This window comes from Piliocolobus tephrosceles, chromosome 8, assembly GCF_002776525.5.
Source record: "Piliocolobus tephrosceles isolate RC106 chromosome 8, ASM277652v3, whole genome shotgun sequence".
NCBI classification, from domain to species: domain Eukaryota; kingdom Metazoa; phylum Chordata; class Mammalia; order Primates; family Cercopithecidae; genus Piliocolobus; species Piliocolobus tephrosceles.
This window is the reverse complement of record NC_045441.1, coordinates 54,593,720-54,617,321: the sequence shown is the minus strand read 5'-3', so window position 1 is coordinate 54,617,321 and position 23,602 is coordinate 54,593,720. Positions and strand designations below refer to the sequence as shown.

The window sequence follows — 23,602 nt, the reverse complement described above, 5'->3', positions numbered from 1 at the left end:
ACTGATGCCCAGTGCATACTGACACCTTGTGAGGGCCTCAGTGCAAGTCTGGAAAATCTTATGTACTCACATTTTCAGCAAATGCAACATTTGCCAAATAAAAACAGGATAGCAAGATGAAGTGGCTTAGAAAGGCACTACCACTCTTGCTCTTTTTCTCACCTGTGTAAACTTAGCTGAGTTAATGATTTTAGAGGAGAGAAAGTCAATATATATTTAAATTATGAAGATGGTTTATGTGCTTCTGCTGTTGGAAACCTGTCTTTTAAGGTGTTATAAGGTGTATGTGTATTTTAGACTTTATGTATTTTCCTGTAATAAGAAGAGAACAAGACACCACAGAACTTAAAATATGCAAAAGAAGAAATAGTTTACATTAGTGTAATGAATCAATTCATACTAAAAACATTTATTGAGCATGTACTATATTCCGAAGATTGAGCTGGGGACTCCAGCAGATAGATGATAACAAACCTTCAGCCCCTGTTCTTGGAAGCTCTCAATCTGATGGCGGACACACATGAAAACATCTGACTACAACGTAAGAGAATGAATCAGGTGCCGTAACTGGGGGTAGTGGACATCCATTATCTCACCTGCCCAATATCCATTCTCTTCCTGCAAGACTCTTGATATTTCTCAGGGACTACCCCTCTCCACTCTCAGTCCCTGTGGTTTAAGTGGAGCTGAGTCAACCTTCATCCCCACAGGGAGTTGTAACCCAAGTCTAGTCAATCACAGCAATTGTATTTTCCTGGCCCAACTGATGAGTGGTTCATAAGTGGTCACATGCCCAGTCAAAACCAATGACTTTTGTGCTACTGTTGAGAAAAGAAACTCTTTCCTCCTCTGGGATGGCTGAATAGGATGAAAGCCTGGAACTCTGGGAAGCTCATATTGCCACTGCCTGAAAATGGAGCCCACATCAAAGGTAATAGAGCTGAGAGATGAATTGAGTGCATCCTGATGACATACTTTAAAACTGTTGGATATTTCCCATGTCAAGCACTGCAGTAAGCATATCATTCACTGATTTATTCATTCATTCGCTCACTTGCTGACTTTACCTGTGCAGTTGCATTTAATCCCTATATAGTAGTTCCCCAAATTGCTTTCTGGGGTCTCAGTTACTGGCCATCCACTGCAGTCTAAAGATCGGTGAGTACAGTACAATAAGATATTTTGAGAGAGAGACCATATTCACATAACTTTTATTACAGTATATCGTTATAACCACTCAATTTTATTATTGTTGCTGTTAATTTCTTAGTGTGCCTAATTTATAAATTAAATGTTATTATAGGTATGCACATATAGGAAAAAACAGTGTATACGTGGTTCAGACTATCTGAGGTTTCAGGCATCCACTGAGGGTCTTGGAATATACCCCACTGGATGGGGGGGACTACTTCAACATTAATAGAAAATGGGTACCATTATTCTCATTGTATAGATGAACCTGCTGCTAATTAATGGAAAAGGTGGGATTGAACACAGAATCAGGTCTGTTTCTAATACCCTATATGGTTTCTCAAGGAGAAAATAGCTGTTATAAAACCAATGTATTCTCTTAGCACCTAGAATACAATAGTGCATTCACTTAGAAGGGGCCTCTTATATATTTCTTGACTGGGTGCATATTCATGGCGTAAAGAATGGTGGTGCTGTTACTTAGAGTGGGAAGCACAGGAAGAGGTGCAGGAGGAAGAGAAGGGGAGGATGAATTCAGGTGCAGCCAGGATGTGGGTACAGGAAGAGATGATATGCCCAGAGGTGAAAATGTGAGGTTGGAATAGGGCGAGAGGTAGAGAAGAACATTTAGAAATTTTCTGAGAGGAGAATTGATGAAGGACATCTTTCCACAAATGTTATCTCAGTGAGGCCTTCCTGGACCCCAAATTGCAATCTCCTTCTTAATTCCCTTTTCCTTACCTTCCCCATCTCTCCTCCCTGCTTTGTATTCTCATAGCATCAATCACCTGTATCTAAGTAGATATCTATTTGTTTTTATCTATGTCCTCTGCATCTCCGTGACAATATAAGCTTTATCTGGGGACGGAGACAGGCTGTTGTTCACGATGGTGTCCCACATGCCTAGACTAGTGCCTGGCACATAGGATGTGCTCAAAGTCTATTTGTTGAATTAATAAATGAAGCAGTGGAAGTGTGTGAGATTGCTCGCTGACGGCAGAGATAGATGAGGGTAGACAGAAGACCTGGGAAGAGGAGACCCTGGAAGTGACTGAGACAATCTAAGAGGCAGAAGACAAATCAAAGAGCAATTCCCAAGAATAAGGAAAGCAGAGGGCTTCCAGAGCAGCACAGCCAGCTGGGTCAAATGTTGCTGAGGGGCAAAATATGGCCGAGGCCATTACATCTTTGGTAATGTTGCACAGCATCATTGGAGGCTCTTGGGATTCAGAGTCAAGCATGAGGGTTTGAATTCCAGTCCTGCCATTTACTAATTTACTAGTTATGTAAATTTGAGTAACTCTCTAAATTTCGGAGCCTTGGTCTGTTTACCTGTAAAACGGGTATAATGCTGACCCTACCTCAAAGCATAATTTTAAGGATGCACTGAATTATTATATGTGAATGACATGTATATATGTGAATTATTACCATTATCACTGATTTGCAGTGGGTAGAATAAATATCTACAAATAAAGGAAGTCATGAAAAATTTTGATAAACCATTACTGTTTGGGAATAATTGATTTCAAGACAAAACAAAATACATGATGATTCTTGCTGTCATTTTCAAACACTATGCATATATATTTGAAAATGAGCACTTGCATTTATGGGTTTGAATTTGGGGCATTTTCTTTATCAGGACTGTTTCCGGTTTTTTTATACCCCTTCTCACTTAGGCTATTTATGTAAATGCACAACCCCAGACAGACAAGAGGCTACATTTCAGTTCTCTGTCAGTTGGGTTGGAGAGCTGCATGCAACCATTCCCTTCCTTCCCCCACCCCCCTTGCAAGCCAATCTTATTTTTTACCCTTCGTAGTCAGAATGTTGCATATCCTAAGTCTTTCTAGAAAATCACTAATTTTATTTATGCATTCGCCGTTTATATTGTAGGTTTTGAGTTAGATTTAGTCCTGGTGACTGAAAGTTCAACATTTTCTGAATATTTTCCTCAAAACCACAACCACATTTGGCAGCAAAGAAGCTGGAGGGATGAATAGACTTCCATGTTGCTTGGTTGTAGATAGGGAGATACTGGCAGAAATTTGCAAGCATTTGCATATATACAATTGTCTGTGATGTTTGCTTCCACTCGTGCTCTCTTTCTCTGCCCTCTGTTCTCTTTGTGCAGTGAATTACTAATACAAATACAGATAATGAAATTTCTGATCTCAGACTGCAAAGCAAACGCACATTTTGGAAGGTATCTGGGGAAAATGGATAGGTTCTTTTGATCTTGTTGCTTTAGCCAGACAAGGAAATAAGGAGAAAGTAATTACAGGGACTTGTCTTTGAAGGTAGAATGAGTGGCACTGACAGGGTTTCTTTTCACGGAATCTTGCAGAATTGCTATTTTCTTGTTAATATCAATAGGTATTATTCCTGGAAATAGAGTTTATGTATTAAAATGTGTGTTCAGCAGATGGGACACCGTCCACAGGAAGCAGAACAAGCTCTGTCCTTGTGGCTACAGGACAGAGTGGATCTAGGGGTGGGTAAAATTTGTCCCCAGGCTTGAGGCATTCCCCAGGGCAGCCTTGACAGTGCAAGTTCTAGAGGTGGAGTGAAAGTGCATTTGCCCCTGAAAGCATCCTGTGGTAAATCACTGCTCCTGCATATTCAGAAGTCATCAGTTTCATAAGCAGAAGCGTGACTCTGTTGGGCAACTGGAGGTGGTAGCTCAGTGGCTCTGATTAGGTGGCAGTGCTGTCAGGAATGCTCAGCTTGCCTGACTTCAGAATATATTCCTATTAGCTATCAGAAAGCTCCCTGGAGAAAAGAGCTGAAATGCAACTTTAACTGGCAACTTTTTAAGGTAACAAAGAACATTTTCTTATACCTATCCCTGTGGTGGACCTAACGTTAATACATTGGTAAGTGAGCAATTTGAATTAAGTCCATGCTTTTTTAAACAAACAAGTAAACAAAGAAGTTTTAATTGTCAGTGTACTATGTACTTTATGGCACAACAGGATCACCTTTGGTTTAAGAAATGCATATTGGCTGAGTGCACTGGTGCATGCCTGTAGTCTCAGCTACCTGGGAGGCTGAGGTAGGAGGATCACTTGAGCCCAGGAATTCAAATTCAGCCTGGACAATATAACAAGACCTTGTCTAAAAAAAAGCATGCCAATTCTTTTCTTCTTTTAAAATAATTTTGATTTTACCTATTGTTGACCTTTCATCATATATCATGTGGAAGACACCAATTCTGTTTGTCAGAATAGGTTTCTAAACAACTTAAGCTTGTGCTGACAGCTTGTATAAAAAGAACAAATATTTGTTTTTTATTTCATGCAAATATCACATGCTGTCAAACAAGATGGGCTTAAAGAGGCTAGGATTTTTGCATCGCTCACTAAGGGACAACTAATCTATAGCAGAAATAATTTTAAATGTAGAAGTGCAGTGTGGAAAATGCAGACCTCCCACTAGTTGAAATGACATTAGTAGAAAAAAAATTAGCTGAAAAAGGTTATGAAATGCTTATTTTGTTAGATGCTTAAAATTTGTTGGAAATAGAATAAAAAAGAGAGAAAGGGTTTATAAGAACAAAGACTGTTCTAACAGCTATTACTTTATTGGAAATTAGTTTAGTGGCATTAAAACTCTTTAAATAAACATATATGAAATGATATAACTTTGCGTTGAAACAAGGTTAAGTAAAAAACTGAAATAGCATTATTGTGAATAAAGTAGAGATCAAGCCCTTGAAATTACGGATATTAAGGAACTCATCAGGCAATCACTGGGTTCTTTGCTTTCTTTCCATTCTTTCTTGGCACATCCTTTATGGCCCATAATGAGGTAGCTAGAGATACACTGTTATGGCCGCAGTTTAGTGGCAGAAAGTGAATGAAAGAAAATTTCTCTTAAAAATGAAAATAATATTCATCCTAATGATGCTATAGGACTGACCACTATGGAGATTTAAACTAGTACATGAAATTCATTTACAGATATAATGGATACCAATCTAAATATGAAATATTTATATGTATGATATTGCTTCTGTTTGGATTCCTGCTGTCTGCCATTCTAGGTGGGACTGTGGATGGATTTTCCCGTCTCACTCCTTTCCTGTTCCACAATGCCTACTGTGCAACATTACTGGGCTATGTCGGCCACCTAGCTACCTTCCTGGTGTGACTGTTGTCCCTACTTTCCTTTATACAATGAAGAATTAACTGTTCAGGTACTGTCATCTGCCTTATCCAACACACTTTATAACACAGGGGGAGAATTTTAATAAGACCTCCAAGGGGCCTGTTGCCATTTTTAGAGAGAAGGTTTCCTACAAAGGAAGTGCACAGAAACTCCCAAGAGAAAGCTGTTTAAAACCCCCTGCTGAGAGGAACTCGTGTCATCCCATTTTATTGTCTACCTGTCACCACAGCCCTTGCATGATGCTGACAGGCTGCTCTTTTCTCTTGTAGCCAGTGCTGCTTAATGTCATTTTCTTGGTTGAACATCTTTATTTCTGACTTGTTACGAACCATTAACTAGTTTCCAGGTTTCAATGTCCTGGCTACTTTTGACTAGTAAGTCATTTGGCATAACAAGGTTTCCCTTTATCTTCTTGCTAAAGAAAATCTCTACAAGAAATGATCAGTGTTCCAATTTTTATGAATCCTAGCAGATAGGAAGTGCCTGTCATCGGATGTGAGGTATCTTTTCTGAAAGCATATTCTAGTTCATATAATAGAACTTGACAGACACACTGGGTAACCATTATACTTTTTGTAGAAGGCTTGAAACAATTTAGGTGAAAAGAAGAGAATTTTACAAATATACTTCCCTGGGATAGTTTGAAATAAACGTAACAGCATTGTTTATAATTAGATTTCTTACATGAAATGTTTTCACACATAAAATTTTTTGAATATATTTTGAAAAGCATTCAGTAGTTTAACAGTTGTCAATCTCTATAAACACACTTTTCAAGTGCTAGTTATTTGTAGTATTGCTATAATGAAGACTGGCTGCTTTGGACAATGATTTAAAAATAATATATATAGATGTGTGGCTTGATGACATATTGCTAAAGCATTAAAAAAACTTAGACTTTAGTTTGCTTTGTATAAAGCTACTCACACATGAAATTAATATAACTAATTTTTAAAATGACTCAGTTTTATTAAAGTTTAAAAATGTACTTTTAAAAAAATTTTTAAACAGATGGGGTCTCACTCTCTTCCCCAGACTGGAGTGTAATGGTGCTATCTTAGCTCACTGCAGCCTCAGACTCCTGGGCTTAAGCAGTCCTCCCACCTCAGCCTCCCAAGTAGCTGGAACCACAGGCGAACGTCACCACGCCTGGCTAATTTTTGTATTTTTAAGATAGAGGCAGGTCTTGCTATGTTGCCCAGGTTGATCTTGAGCTCCTTGGCTCAAGTGATCCTTTCACCTCAACCTCCCAAAATGCTGGGATTATAGGCGTGAGCTGCCGAGCCCAGCCAATTTTTTTAAAGAAATGAACTTAAATATTATGAGCATATATGTTTGTGTCATGTTACATTATTAAATCCTAAGTAAGAATATTTATTTATCTTCCCCTAATTAGTGGATTAAGGATACTTAACAATCAGTTACTGACCTAGCAACTCTGCTTCTAGGACTCTATCTTAGAGAAATAGTTGAGCAAGAGTATAAGTATGTATGTTCAGTATATGCGGCATTGTAAATCATGAAACATTTGAGACAGCTTACCAATATATTAATAAGGGAATGGATAAATGAGTCAAAGGACATCTTTAAAATGGAACACTACATTGTTGTTTAAAAGTTGCGCTACAAATGTATGTGCTGATGTGGGCGGTGTCTTTGATATGTTGTTGAGTGGAAAAAGCAGCCTGCAGCACTGTGTGTAGAGTGTGAGACCATTTCTGAGAAGAGTGGGAACTCTCTCCCCACCTCCTCTGTCTTTGTAGGAACACAGAAAACAGTCTGGAAGGATACACACTGGACAACCTTTGAGTGTGAAGGCATGGGGGAAATATACCTCCATATTATTTGAATTTAGCTTCTCCAGTGTTTATGGACACTATGAGTTAACTTGACAACCTGATTAAATAATTTAAAAAGGAAATTTCATGTCACAGAAAGGATTGGATGAAAAGAGATAAATGTAGCTACTTGAAATTTCTAACAAAGAAGTGTGGCTTCCTTCCATTCGGTTAACTCTGGCACTCAAAGAATTTGTGTCTCTCTATGAATTTTAACAAATAGAACCTCGATATCTGGGCACACATGCTGTCAACCCAGAGTCTATGTCATCCTGGGAGCGGCTGTGGTCCTCAGTTGATTTCTTGGTGCCGTATTTCAAATCAGCTCATAAATTATTAATAGTACATGTGTAGGTCAGAGACACACTAACCCTGACAATCATTTCATAATATTCTCTCTTTAGCATTAGAAGAGAAGAGAAGGGAGTAATCAATATGCAACATCAGAGGTACATTTCACATAGATATGGTATGTGCACTTAGAAAAAAAAGAGTCAGATCTTTACAAAAACCTGTCAGCCTGGCATTAATCTTGCATTATGAATAATGTGGCTATCTATGAATCTTTAATATTTTTTAAATGATGAAATTGTATTGTATCCTCTACCAAAGCAAATTTGATAAAATGTGAGAATAGTTTGATCAATGAAGATGTTGATATACGTGAATAAAAAAATTTAAAGCTAGCTCATTAAAGTGCAAAAAGCAACAGCTATACTTTGACCTCAGTGTAAATTTTCAGCCCAAATTGGGTTTTACCATTGTCCATAATGTCGTGGAATTATTCTTTAAACAAGTTATAAAATAATTGTTTGGTTAAAACCATTATCCCACAAGACATCTCTGGTAACATACCACTAGCAACCAATTTGATACTGGCTTCTGGTTTATAACAAGACCATCTTCGAGAATTCCTAACAAACACTTAGATTAATGTTTCATGTATAAGATACAGTAGTGCTCAGGGCTCAGGGAAGATTACAAATCCAATGGCTTGCTAGAAATACTGTTACATTTATTTTTTTCCATGAAGTAATCCCGGAATAATTTGTTCCAGGTTTAATTTTCAGTGAAAGTAAGAAAAGTAGATCAAGAACTTTGCTTATGAAATTTGCCTAATGAAGAAATTTTAATCAGTGCTTGTTGAACTGAAGATAAAATATAGTTTGTTTCTACAGATTTGAGGAGAATTAACATGTATCTGATTGTTAATATTTGATTCTTATTTAATTATTTATTATATCAAGGAATGAATCTGTCAAGTAAATAATGAAATGCGTACATGCAGCATATGTAATTAGGTTAGGTGCATAAATCCAAAGTGTTCACTTTATAGTTGTCAGCGCAGAATTTATTAATAATGAGAAATGTTAAGTGAAGAAAATTCTTAACACAGTCTACCTCATTAGTGTGGATTATAGCAATTGTTGGTTGAAGAAAAAGAAGGGTACAAATAGTCGTGGCTAGGTTTCATTTTCTTAGTTGTCTTTTAATCGTTTAAAAGTATTAGTGAATTGGAGCACATTGGTTTCTCTTTTTAGAAATGTATGATTTGAAACATGAGTTGTGGATTTGAATGCATGCTGCCAATGGAATAATTCCACACTGAAAAAATATAAGCCTCAGGGTTTCTAAATCCAAACAATTGTTTAAGGGGGAAAATTCAAATAACATTTGAGAAACAAAAACCTTCTTTTATGATTAAGCTGTCAGATGTGAATCTGAAGATTCAGCCTTAAATTCACTGTGAAGTTGCATAGACAGGAGGCGATGCGTCACCAGCTGTCCCCTCTGTTTCCCCTGACTGCCCCAGCTCAATGGGGACGGGAAGAAGCACCTTGTCAAATACCTTCCTTGAACCCCAGGTTTGCCTGGGCTGCTGGCACAGGTAATGAAACAGGGCTTTGAGGAGACCTCAGGTACTGGGGATGAGACTTGATGGGATCTCTGGGTATGCTGGGGTGGAGATTTCAGGGACCTGGTTGAGTGAGTGCCACCAAATCCATATTAAAGAATCTGACTCATAACCTGGTTAGAGTTAGGTCTGTACTTCATGTTAATCATTAATACCAATGTATGGTCTAAGAGGCAACCAACCAGAAAACAAGATAATGAGATCCCACTGTGTCACTAACTAATCTGGTAACTTCCAGAAAATTCTCTAAATTCTAGGGCCTTAGTTTCTTTGCCTGTCAAATTAGAGGACTGTCATTCTGGTTTAAAGGTCTATGATTCACAGAGATGGTATTGGAATACATCAGATTTTGTGCAAGCAGTTCCATGAGTGTCTTGAAAAGAAAGGGAGAGTATGATGGTATGAACATTCATCATCCGACCAGGTATTATCCTAGAGACACTTATACATTTATTAGAAGATGGAAGATACGATGACAAAAGGAAGTCCATGTGGTATTTTACTAAATGACAGGACTAAAAATGTCTTGCTAAGGGAGTGTGGGCTGCCTTACCTCAGCAGTGGGGACCAGAGACATTCTGATTAGTTACCGTATATTGACTCCAGACAAATGACATGACTTAGCCACTACTTAAGAACCTTTCTTATCTTATATATAGATAGAAATTAAAAGAGAACTAGAAGGCCTATTTAGGATAAGGAAGTGACATTACAAAATAAAGACTACATGTTACAATTTTCCTATCTGCCTTTGAGAGGGGACTGACTAATAGTTTTATCTTCAAACATTTCTGTGATTTACATGTTTTCAAAGAGAAATATTCTGATGGTGAATAATCCAGTTATCAAATTATTTGCTAAATCAAAATAATTATTTGCTATTCTCCTGACTTAATTCTCAGATGTCTACAAACTAAAGAACTTAGGGCAAAAACGGCTTAATTCAGTCAAGCATTTATATCGTTAAAGGCAAAATCCTATGTGGAATCCATAACATGGCTATTTAGTGGGGAGAAAGCAAAGCAAAAGAGCAAATATTTTACTGCACCTTAAGAAAATTAACAATTGGATTCAGCCAATCAGTTTGCTATTGACTAATTCAATATACACCATTTTTTCAAACACTTTTTTTTTGGTAGAAAGAACCAATATAAGAATAATCAAAGGGTGATTGGTTTTGATCTTCAAATAAAAAGCCATCATAAGTCGCTGATACCGGCCAGGCGCAGTGGCTCAGGCCTGTAATCCCAGCACTTTGGGAGGCCAATGTGGGAGGATCACCTGAGGTTGGGTGTTTGAGACCAGCCTGGCCAACATGGTGAAACCCCGTCTCTACTAAAAATACACAAATTAGCCAGGTATGGTGGTGTGTGCCTTTAATCCCAGCTACTGGAGAGGCTGAGGCAGGAAAATTCCTTGAACCAGGCAAGCGGAGGTTGCAGTGAGCTGAGATCGCGCCACTGCACTCCAGCTTGGCCTGGGCAACAGAATAAGACTCTATCTCAAAAAAAAAAAAAAAAGTTCCTGATACTTTTAGTGCCTGCTCAATAGCCAGCCTCCCTTATTCCTTATCCTTAGGAGCCCTGTCCAGATTCTAGAGAAAAAATAAAAAATTTTCTAAGCCACTAAGCTTTGGGATGGTTTGGTTGCAGAAACTGATGACTGGGAAACTGGCTAAAATTCAGCTTTTGTTTTGGCATTGCCTGTCCTGTCAATTCCCTGCTCTCCTGCACGGCTCCCCTTACCCTCAATGTAATTCAAGGCTAAATTCTGATTAGTCATCAGTTCTGATAGTCTTGCCTCCCTTGCCAGTGGTAGTTTAGAGATAGTCGCGTGCCCTGGTTCTGGCCAATGAGAAAAGATCTGAGGGATCTTTGGTATAATTTCTCCACTCTTAAAAAATTTAAGAGAACAGTCAACTTTTTTGTCTGGCTTTTCCATGTCTTAAAGTGATGCCTGGAACTATGGCAGCCATTTTAAGACCTTGAGGAGAACTAGCTAAGAACAAGGTCAGCAAGCTGAGGATGGCAGTTTCGGAAAGACGAGAAAAACTTGGCAACATTAAACATTTTTGACCCACTAAATTGACCAAACTTAGCATCTGCTACCTTGGGACTTCCTACATGAGATACCACATTTTTTTCATTTTTAAAGCTACTGCAGACAGGTTTTCTATTACTGAAATCAAAGTTATCCTAAGAAAAACAAGCAGCATATGAAGCTTTATTTTATCACATCTGAGAGAACAGCTCAGCCTTAAGTTGGGAGTTTAATTCTGCTGATAATATTTACTACTCATTTTAATTGTTTGCATGGTTATATTTAAGCCCCCCAACTGTTAGGAAATGTGTGCATTATTTTAACAATACTGGGTATCAGTAAATAAAATATGCTAAATATTGCTGAAAATAAACACTAAGTAACTCAATTTGTGTCATTATATGTGAGGAATGGGAAAAGCTTCTTGGAAGAGGTGATATTTAATCTGGACTTGGAAGGATCGGTGGTATTTGAACACTTGGACATGAAGTTCAAGGGCATTCTAGAGAATGTCATGGGAGAGGAAATGCAATAGCATGATTTGGGGGTGTACTGCAGTAGACAAATAAGGCTGGAGCTGGGTTAGGTGCAGATTGTGGAGCGTCTTAAATGTCTTGCTAAGGGAGTGTGGGGTGCCTTTCCTCAGCAGTGGGGAACAGAGATATTTGAGTTGGTTACTGTGTATTGATTCCAGATAAATAAATAAAGCATATAGTACGTGTATATTTTTTATAGTTTTTTCTGTATATTTTCATGAAAAGTGTGTATGATTTCAGTGAAACTATAAAAATCCATTTTCATTCCAATTCAGATTCCGTTTTAAAGCAGTTGCCAAGGAAACTAGTAAGTGACTGGTTATGCCTGATTTTCCCTAAGTTCAAAATTAGATGCAAATTCTTCAGAGACTACTTGAAGGCCAGTAAACATTTCAAAGGCAGTCAAGCTCAGACGCCTGGGTGTGTGGGTGCAGGATGGTTAGAAGGGGCGTTCTGATGTTCCTGGAGGGAACAGATGCCTTGGCTGTGTAGGCAAAGAGCTATTTTGAGGGAAAAGGGAGTTGGGGGAAAAAGCTGAATGAGTTAAGAGGTGAGTGCCCAGGAAGAGAAGCTGGAAGTGACAGGTTCCACTGAAGTGCCTAAAAACACACTCTTTAATGGAGACAAGACGAAATTTCTGGAGTTTTCCTTTGTTTACATCTTCATATCTTGTCTTGTTTCAAAAAGGGGTAAGTTTAAATATGTCCCTGAATAAACACGATGACTACATCGCAGGTAGAGATAGGACTAAAACATGATTCTTCTAAACTTTAACACTGGAGTTAGTTCACTTAACCCTGTAAATCTCTGCAAAGACTAACTTTGTTCCCTGGCTCCTCTGTGGTTGCCAGGTGGTGGAGATACACATTATACAACAGAAGAAACTAGAATCGCTTCTACGGGTGTCTTTTCTTAGAAGAAGGAAGCATTTCCCAGAAAACCCCAGCAGATGTCCCCTGGCTTGGCCTTGGCCAGGACTGGTCACATACTCTTTTCTAAGCCAATGCCTGGGCAAGGGAAGGGGTTGGTCATAACCGATTTAGACTACTTAGGATTTACTTCTGGGCCAAGGAGAGGGAGGGGGTGAGGGGATGGGGCGGTGAGGGGTGGGGTGGCCTGGCCTAAAATGGCTGGGGGTGATGCGGTCGCGGGAGGAAGGAGTGCTGGACAGTTGTGTGAGCCGTAAAAAGGACCAGGAAAATACTGCAGAGTAATGGAGAGTGCAGAGGAGTCTGGGTTCTCATCTGTGCTCCCTCCCACCCTAGCTGGCTTATCCTGGGCACCTTGCAAGGCTTTGCTAAGCCTGGTTTCCAGGAAAGCACTAAGATCGCTGTGATAAACATAATGTAGGTAAAGCAGTTGGCATAGTGCCTTGCATAGAATAGTCCTCAGTAGATGTTTACTACTGCCGTTGTTGCTATTATTAATAAAAGTGACCTAGCTTCTCCCCTTGAGAAGTTCACAAGGGGCCCAAATGTGACAGGGGGAGCTATCAGAAGGCAGGAGATGACTTCTTGCCAGGGAGCAAGCCAGGGCAAGAAGAGAGGCACCGTGAAGTCTGCGTTCCCTCCCGCACGCGGTTGGCCTCGGTGGCCACCCGGGGAGCCCACCAAGGAAGGCCCAGGGTTCGGGTGGCGGGTCCTGCACTGCGACGCAGCCTCGTCCAGGTGGCCACGGGGGCCGCAGGCCTGGGGAGCAGGGTGCAGCACACCCGCCGCCGGCTTGCAGTAGAGGCGAGAGCGGGGCACTGGGATGCTGGCGTCCAATTTAACCACGAGGGCGCACGGGACGGAGGCCGGGGGTCCTGCTTTTCCGTCAGAGTTCGCAGTCACGAATGGAACCCACCGAGCACTCTTTTCCTGGCATTTTCACGGCATTAATTGGATGACAGAGTCAAGAGGCAGGGCATTTGCCGACACTGACTAGCAACGCGCGGCCTCTGAGCCGCGCCCGGCCGCCCACCCCTTCCTTCTCCCGCACCCGGCCGGCTCCCTCTCCAGGCAGGGCTCGGAGGCCTGGGCGCGGGCGGGGGCGTGGGCGGAGCTGCGGCCGGGCAGTTCATTATGTTGGACAGGGAGCGTCTGCTCCTCGGGCCGCCGTGGCTCCCGGGGCCTCCGCCTGCAGCAGGCGGCGGAACGGGGGCAGGCGGCTGAGACGGGCGAGCTATTTGCATTCCCCGGCAGTCATTTTTATATGCGGAGGTAATGAAGTTGTCAGCGGCGCCCCAAGTGTGGCACAGCCTGATATTCAAATCGCCCTGCCCGCTCCGCCAGCTCCCGCCCGCCAGTCCCGGGAGCCCGGGGCTGCGCGTGCCCGCCCCGCATCCCCGCTTCGCCCCGCGACCGCGCGCTCCTCCTCGTCCTCCCCCGCGCCTTTGTCTCGGTTTCTTCCTTTCCCTCCTCTTTTGTGTCCGGCCAGACTCAGCCCCAGAAACCAGCCACCCTGCAGCGTCCGACTGCCAGAGACCCCGCACGCCGAGAGGTGAGCTGGCGGCAGGTTTGGGGAAGTTCGCGCGTGCAGCTAAGCCGCAGCCCCCGCACTCGACGCAACGCCCGCCCCTTCTTTCCTTCCCCAGGGGCCCCTTGCACTCCCTTCACCTCCGTCTGCAAGAAAGATGACCTAGTACTGCCATTACAATTTGGGCCTAGAGAAGTTTTTGTCCCTCTTTCCGAATGCATATTTGTGGTCATTTTTATGATTACAGAAACCCAACACACAGCTATTCTGTCAGGCTGCCAGGAAAAGGCTGCTGTTCCGCAGTTGCAGCCCTGCTGAGGAAATGAGGCGGAAAGGTGGACGCACCTGCCTGGAGTGGTTGAAGGAAGGCAGTGAACATCCACGCTCCTGGGGTTGGTTTTCCTGGGCCTCTGCCCCTGTGCTGCTCACTGGGGCAGCCACTGACCACAAGAGGCTGCTGAGTGCTTGCAGTGTGGCCAGGCCAGACCAGGATGTTCTTCAAGTGGGAAATACACACTCCATTGTAAAGAAGACTGTATGAAAAAAAGAATGTGAACTGGCTCATTCATCCTTTAAAAACATTGGTTGCATATTGAAATGATAATATTTTGGGTATATGGGGTGAAATAAAGTATCATGAATTAAATGTTTTTGTTTTTAATGTGGCTACAAAGAACATTTAAATTTACACACGTGGGTCACACTATATTTCTGTGGGACCGCATTTAAGACCCAACCCCACGTATCCTCTAACTCTGCCCTCTCACCTTGCTCTCCGGGTACTTTGGAACAAGGCAGGGATGGAGGGAAGGTCCTTGTATCTTAGGGATCAAATGCCCAGGAAAAAATTAGGAGGTGTTTGGGATTATGCTGAAAACCCTGACAACACTGCATAGGAGATGTCTCTTCCTTTTCCCTTTTTTACTGTAAAGAAAAACTTACACTCCCCCACAGCCATGCCACAATTCCATGGACCGACCGTTCATGTGTGAAGGTGGGCCTCTAGGAGTGTTTTGTGCCTTTTAGGAGTTATTTGTGGCACACTGCACTTGCTGACATGCCATTTAGAAAAGTGAATACTGTGTACGCACTGTAACAACTATTTCATAAGTATTTTTGGTGTACACTGTTCCTCAGCACTCACAGGCTTCAGAGTAAGAGCTCCCGGAGTATGCATTGACACGATGCGCTGCAAATGATCCGGGCATGGGGGAGTCCCCGAGTGTGCATTGATTCCACACACGGTCACGGCTCCTACAGGGCTTTTATGGCACAGCTTGCCAATGATCCGTGTGTTAAAGACTCCCCAAATACCCATTGACACGATAGACTGGAGTTGTTTGGGTCTATCGTGGCAATGATCCGGGGATAATGGCAGTGTCTTATACAATTTCATTGAGATTGGAGTGCTCATGGTCCTAATGTCAGAACCGGAACTGCCCCAGTTAGGTCCCACCATGGCGCCCAGTGAAGGGTGTATAAGTCTTTGACCTTCCGCTTCATGACACTGTGTCATCGCTAATGTTTACTGATATTTTAACTAACACAACTGAGTTAGCATTTTTCCCCCTGAAAATTCATTTTTGTAATTCAACACCTGAATTAGGGGGTCTGTCTATTGATGGTGTCATTTATTTAATCATAAGCTAAAGACCTAGGAAAAGTCATTCTTAATCCTAAAGTGGTTTGGGAAGAATAATCTTGGGAGATGCATATGAGCTTGAGACAGAGTTAATATGGAATAAATAACCTCAGTCCTGAGAAAACCTAGTTGGCTAGGCTGAAATAGACAAGACAAGAAGGTGGGAAGACGTTTTTAAAAATAATGAAAGTAATATATTCAATAAAAATAATTCAAACACTGAAGAAGTATATGAAATAAAAAACAGAATCCTCCTACTCCTTCCTTCCTTCCTCCTATACCATTCACTGTTACAAGCACTATTCATATTTTTGTATATTCTTCCAGTAGCTTAAAAACACATACAAATATATACAGTCATGCATCTCTTAATGATGGGAATATGTTCTGAGAAATGCATCGTTAGGCGATTTCATCATTGCACGAATATCATGGAGTGTAGTTATACAAACCTAGATGGTGTAGCCTACTACACACCTAGGCTATATGGTATAGCCTATTGCTCCTAGACTACAAATCTGTACACTATGGTACTGTAACAGAACACTGAAAGCAATTGGCCAGGCATGGTGGCTCACACCTGTAAATCCCCGCACTTTGGGAGGCTGAGACCGGCCTTTAAGACCAGCCTGGCCAACATGGTGAAAACCCGTTTTTACTAAAAACCCCAAAATTAACTGGGCTTGATGGCACACACCTGTAGTTCCAGCTACTCAGGGGGCTGAGGTAGGAGAATCACTTGAATCTGGGAGGTGAAGTTTGCAATGAGCAGAGATTGTGCCACCGCACTCCAGCCTGGGTGACACAACAAGACTCCGTCTCAAAAAAAAAAAAAAAAAAAGAACACTGTAGGCAATTGTAACACAGTGGTGAGTATTTGTGTATCTAAACATAGAAAAGGTACAGTAAAAATACAGTATAAATGATAAAAAAATAAATACACCTGTATACGGCACTTACCATGCATGGAGTTTGCAGGTCTAGAAGTTGCTCGGGTGAGTGGAGTGAATGGTGAGTAATGTGAGGGTCTAGGACATTCTGTATACTACTGTAGGCTTTATAAACACGGTACACTTAGGCTACACTAAATTTATTTTTAAAAAGGTAATTGCTCTACAACATTATGATGGCTATGTTGCCACTAGGCTATAGGAATTTTTCAGCTCCAGGTTAATCTTATGGGTCCACTGTTGTATATTCCGTCCATCGTTGACCGAAATATCATGATGTGGTGCATGGCTGTATGTCTACTCTTTGTTTACACGAATGGTTAATGCTGAACGTTACTCTTCAACGTCTTATATTTTCAATTAATAATACAGTCATGTGCCTCATAATGATGTTTTCATCAGCAATGGACCGCATATACGATAGTGGCCCTGTAAGATTACCATGGAGCTGAAATATTGTAACATCTTAATGCAACACATTAGTTGCGTGCTTGTGGTGATGTCAGTGTAAAGAAACCTACTGAATTGCCAGTCATTTAAAAGTGTACCACATAACACAGTTATGCCACATCATCAAGTACATAATACTTGATAATAACAATAAACAACTGTTACTAGTTTGTGCATTTACTATACTATTTATTATTTTAGACTGTACTTTCTACACATGCATACACACATATTTATACACACACACACATATATATGTTTAAAAGTTAACTATAAAACAGCCACAGGCAGGTTCTTCAGAAGGATTCTAGAAGAAGGAATTTTAATAGAGGAGACGAGGCTGGGCGCGGTGGCTCATGCCTGTAATCCCAGCACTTTGGGATGCCCAGGCAGGTGAATCACCTAAGGTCAGGAGTTTGAGACCAGCCTGGCCAACATGGTGAAACTCTCTGTCTACTAAAAATACAAAAATTAGCTGGGCATGGTGGCAGGCACTTGTAATCCCAGCTGCTCAGGAGGCTGAGGCAGGAAAATCACTTGAACCCAGAAGGCAGAGGTTGCAGTGAAAGGAGATCATGCCATTGCACTCCAGCCTGGGTGACAAGAGTGAAACTCCGTCTCAAAAAAAAAAAAAAAAAATACATGTGTATATCTATCTATCTATCTATCTATCTATCTATCTATCTATCTATCATCTATCTATCATCTATCTATCTATCTATCTATCTATCTATCTAATCTATCTATCTATCTATCTATCTATCTGAATGAGATGGCAGTTCCATGCACTGACGACCTTACAATGGGACAAAATGTGGGGGCGGAAGACAGTGATATTGATGATCCTGATCCTGTGTAGGCCTAGGCTAATGTACCTGTTTGTGTCTTAGTTTTTTTGTTTTTTTGTTTTTTTTTGAGACGGAGTCTCGCTCTGTGGCCCAGGTTGGAGTGCAGTGGCCGGATCTCAGCTCACTGCAAGCTCCGCCTCCCGGGTTCCCGCCATTCTCCTGCCTCAGCCTCCCGAGTAGCTGGGACTACAGGCGCCCGCCACCTCGCCCGGCTAGTTTTTTTTTTTGTATTTTTTAGTAGAGACGGGGTTTCACCGTGTTAGCCAGGATGGTCTCGATCTCCTGCACTCGTGATCCGCCCGTCTCGGCCTCCCAAAGTGCTAGGATTACAGGCTTGAGCCACGGCGCCCAGCCTTGTGTCTTAGTTTTTAACAAAAAACTTAAAAAGTAAAAACAATAAAAATAAAAATTTTAAACATAGAAAACAGCTGCTATAAATAAGGATATAAAGAAATTAAATAATTTTGTACAGCTATACAATCTGTGTTTTAAGGTAAGTATTATTACAAAATAATCAGAAGGTTAAAAAATTAAAAAGTTTTAAAAGTAAAAAGTTATAGTAAGCTAAGTTTAATTCATTATTGAAGAAAGAAAAAAAATTAATAAATTTAGTGTGGCCTAAGTATACAGAGTTTATTTATTATTTTCACTTTTTATTTTTTTGAGATGGGATCTTGCTATGTTACGCAGGCTGGATTAGAACTCCTGGGCTCAGGTGATCCTCCTGCCTCAGCCTCTTGAGTAGCTGGGATTATAGATGTGCATCACCATGCCTAGCTAGAGTATAGGTCTTATAAAGTCTGCAGTAATGTACAGTAATGTCCTAGGTCTTCACATTCACTCTCTACTCATCCACTGACTCACTCAGAGCAACTTTCAGTTGTGCAAGTTCCATTCATGGTAAGTGCCCTATACAGGTGTATCTTTTTTTTTTTTTTTTTTTTTGAGACAGAGTCTCGCTCTGTCGCCCAGGCTGGAGTACAGTGGCGTGATCTCAGCTCAGTGCAACCTCTGCCTCCCAGGTTCAAACAATTCTCCTGCCTCAGACTCCCGAGTAGCTGGGACTACGGGCGTGTGCAACCACGCCCAGCTAATTTTTTGGATTTTTAGTAGAAACGGGGTTTTACCATGTTAGCCAGGATGGTCTCTATCTCCTGACTTCGTGATCCGCCGGCCTCAGCCTCCCAAAGTACATTTTTTATCTTTTACACTGTATTTTTACTGTACGTTTCCTATGCTTAGATATACAAATACTCAGCATTGTATTACAATTGCTACAGTATTCAGTACAGTACCATGCTGTACAGGTCTGTAGCCTAGGAGCAATAGGCTACCCCATCTAGCCTAGGTGTGTAGTAAGCTCTATGATCTAGGTTTGTGTAAGTACACTCTATGATGTTTGTACAATGATGAAATCACCTAACAACACCTCTCTCAGAAAGTATCCCCATCATTAAGTGATGTGTGACTATTGAACTTCACTCCTTCTTAGCACATTTATATCTGTGGCATCCTTTTAAATAACGGCATGGAATTCCAGGGTATGGATATAACAATGTTTAGATGTATGCTATTTCAACTATTACTTCAATGAATATCCTTATAATTCGCATTTGAAAATTTGTGCAAGTATGTTCATAAAATAAATTTTTAGCAGTGGAAATGCAGCTAAAAGACGTACATTAAAAATGTTGATATATATATTGCCAAGCTGATCATCTTACACACTGACTAACAGTATGTGTGCTTAGTTTCCCACTCCAGGCTAACATGATGTTTTATCATGGAGGACACTTCTAAGGTGTGACAGTGAATTTCCCGCCAATTTCTCTGCATAGCTTTATGGTGAGAGTCCAGTACTGGGGGCAGTGATAAATGCAGTGTAGTGCAGAACCCAGACTACAGAGTAGTAAGTCCTATTAGCCAAGATAAAAAAAAAATGGTTGAGCCACAAATCACACTGAGAGCAGATGGGTTTTGGTAATAACCTATCAACCTGGGAGAATCAGAATTAGAGCACATGAATTCAGGATTCAGCAAATATTTATTGTGAGGTTATAAGCAACTCCTCCACTGAATAAGCCCCTTGAAAGCAGGAGCTTTGGCCTCCACAGAATTGTAGATCGAGAGTTGTTTTTATTGTTGGTGTTGTTTGCTTAATTGGTCACTTCCTGTGTACCATGTGCCTGGCTCTGTGCAAAGCCGGGGAATCAAGATGGCTGACATGTTATTCTTGGTCTCAGGAGCTCCGGGTAGGAGAGACAGTGGGATGTAAACCAGTCTGAAAAGTCACATAGTACAGGCAAAGTGAACATTGAGCAAGTGACTTGCATGGAGTACATAAATTTCCCCAAAGTTCAATATTTGAGCTGGGTTTTGGAAGATGAGTAGGGAATGATTTCCAGATTAAGGAAGGACTTTTAGACAGAGGAAACCACGATGAAAGGGGTGGAGCTTTGTGGGAATGCCCATATGAATGGCACAGGGTTTGTGTGTCAGGGAGAAAGGAGAGCAGAAGGGCACGTGCTTCCTACTTACAAGGTGCCAGGAGTATAAGGGAGAGATATAGGGAAGGAGTGGGTGTTCCCATTCAGGCTCTATATCTGAATTGTAGTGGGGCACTGGTAAGCCGTGAACATCCCATAACTTTAATGTGCCTCATTTGTAAAATGGCTAGATCATTTCCAATATTTTTATCAGCTCAAAAATCTTATGGCTTTTGAGCCACAGGACTTGAACTTGCCCGAAAGGATTTTATCTTCCAATCTGCATACTGGGGAGCATTGTGTGATACCTAAGAGTGTTCCTTTACTATGGTAGTAAGGGGCTGCTTATAATTTGCTGGAACTAACAACCAGGGGCACTTACTGTGACCTCAAATACTTTATACACCTTTTGGCAAAATAGAAAAAGAAAGAAATACAAGAAAATAAAGGAAAAGAAGAGGATACTAGTAAAAATGAAGAAAAGTGAAAAGCAGGACTTAGGAATCTTCTGGCAATTACTCTTTATATGCAGCTGAATCCTATCTCCACTTTGGAAGTTGAACAGATGTTGCTTAAATGGTTTCTCTGAAGTACATTGCAGAGTTGGATGTCAAGTGTCCTCTTTCTTGGGATTCACACACTGAATAAATTTTATTGGACTTGATAAGCTTGCCATCATGTCCTCCTCTGTGGCAAAGGGAAACATTCTGACTGAGGCAGTGTCTAAAGAGAGAGAGAACCCTGGGACCTACTGATTACAGACCTCCCTTCAAGCTGACACCAGTACTCTTTGAGAATTATTACCAAGCCCACCTTGCCCAAAAGAATGAAGGACTTGTGTAAAGTTTGTGCTGACTTTCAGATGAACTATACATAGTTCCCCCAATTTTTAGACTCAGCCTTTTCCAAGTGGTACTTGAGGCTATCTAGAAGCAAACAAAATAAACACAAGCAGATAGCCCATAAGACAAAACATGTGCCATCATAACATCTTTTGTGACCAGTGACTCACCTAAGATGAGGGATTTTGCTGAATTTATTGAATCATTGAAGAAGGATGCCTTGCCAACCCTGTCAGTCACTAGAGTCTTGGATTTTACAAAGGAAAGCGAGAGGTCTAAGAGGCTCTGCTAAAACCTCACAGAGTCAAGCCATCTGTCCCACATTGATATTGGGGATTTCCAAAATAGCTTCCTATGAGATCACCTTGCACATGGAAGCCATGGCAGACATCTCCAGGGGGACTACTGATGGAACCAAATTTGATATTTTCATTGGCATGGAGCAAGGACTGGCTGGTGAAAACAGATTTCTGATTTCCTCAGAAATTCAAGGGCAGCACAGGGTTACTGATAGTATGACAAGAGAGGGCTCTTACTGTGTGGATGAGCAGGTGCCAGTCCCAAATTACTGTCAAGATTTTAGGGACCTGCAGTCTTTGTTCAGACAGCAGAATTCTTCATCCATGATTCACTCCCAGATTACTCCTAGAGTAAAGATTGTTTTGGAAGAATGGTCATTGTGAAAGAGCATGTCCCTCTACCAGTATCAAGAGAGCTACTGGCAGAGTATGTCATACATGTCATTGGGTGTCAGGAAACTTAAGTATTTCTATGTCAGTAAAGACCAGGAGACCCAAAAGTACCCATGTGGAGCCATGAGCACCAGATTAAAGTAATGATGGTTGATAGTCCCCAGTTGGTGAGACATTTTCCTGGCCATTTACGAAGATTATTGAAACTAATATCACAGTAATTGTTTAGTTGATGTTTCTGGAGCTATGCTGCAGTTGTGGAGTTTGGTTCCTTCTTGGAAAAACTTAGGAAAATATTGAATCAATCGGAATTAGAGTTCCAAAAGTGTTTCTAGGCTTATGATCTTGCAAAGTAACTGGACCATATCCAGATGCTCAATGAGGACTGATCAAATGAATGAGTGAAGAAGGAAGAAAGGAATGACCTAATATTATATAAACAATAAAATGGCTCCAGAATTATTTTTGTCTAGTTTGATGGTACCTGTAAACAAGGAGAGAAATGATTGTAAGCCTAAACATGTAGGTGATAGGATTTAAATACTTGTCACCAGAAGTTGTAAAAAGAGAGAAAACAAAGAAAAAAATGATCAATTCTGATTCTTTCATGTCCTTTGAAAAACACAGTCATAGGAAGATCTCTCAAAGTAAACTGCATTTAATTCTGGAGATGTCATCAATTAACTTGAAATCATAAGTTTTGAATCTGATGAGATAACTTTGAATATGTCACATATATACATAATGAACTATAGTAGGGTCTCAATATTTAAAGCCTGTAAAGCTCCTAACATGGAGGTGGACATAGAGGGAGAAGAAGAGCCCAATAGACACTTGCAAAGGTCATTCCAAGTTTATGAAAAAATCAGATTGTTGAAGTGAAGCAGGAAGGTTCCAAGAAAGAATCAGATTTTCTTTCTACCTTAGAAAACACAGCATCTTCAGCAAATGAAATTAAAACTGCACACAGAAGACTGAGTTCCTGTAAAAGTCACTTAACCGGGGAAGACACAACCACATATTTTATATCGGGGAACTGCAGAGAGTTCAGGGTCATATCAAATAACTGTTTTCCCAACACAAAATGTAAGACATCTTGAGGATGAAATTTCAAGACAGTGAGTTTCATTTGGCATCAACATTTTAGCATCGGATCTTAAGGGACCCCCAAAACTATAAGACAGAGAAAGCAATTCTTCAATGGCCAATGTAGCTGCTTTAAGAAGCACGGGGCATTTCTTTCTTTCTTATTTTTAAAATTTAGATTCAGGGAGTACATGTGCAGGTTTGCTACATGGGTATATTGCAGAAGCACTGGGTATTTCTGTATCTGGTAAATTCAGAGATAGTCTCCCAGTGTACTCTTTTTTTGCAAGTTTAAATGTCCCATGATTGAATATACTAACTACAATAATTTTCAAAGTGAGGTTAGCAGACTTGATACATCAAGATGCTTGTTCAATTTTAAAGGCAAAGTTTTCTACCCTTGAAATCAGCAGTAAAACCTCCCTGGGCGATTTTTTTTTTTTTTTTTTTTTTTTT

The 23,602-nt window shown here is 40.8% G+C and overlaps 1 protein-coding gene across 1 annotated transcript; it reads left to right on the top strand.

The window, feature by feature from the left end:
* Positions 1 to 13,742: 13,742 nt before the first annotated feature.
* On the top strand, positions 13,743 to 14,803 carry LOC111551851 (autism susceptibility gene 2 protein). Its single transcript, XM_023225925.3, has 2 exons — positions 13,743 to 14,174; positions 14,398 to 14,803. Exons 1-2 carry the CDS (start codon positions 13,898 to 13,900, stop codon positions 14,466 to 14,468), a joined length of 348 nt encoding a protein of 115 aa, XP_023081693.1. The 5' UTR covers positions 13,743 to 13,897; the 3' UTR covers positions 14,469 to 14,803.
* Positions 14,804 to 23,602: the final 8,799 nt, after the last annotated feature.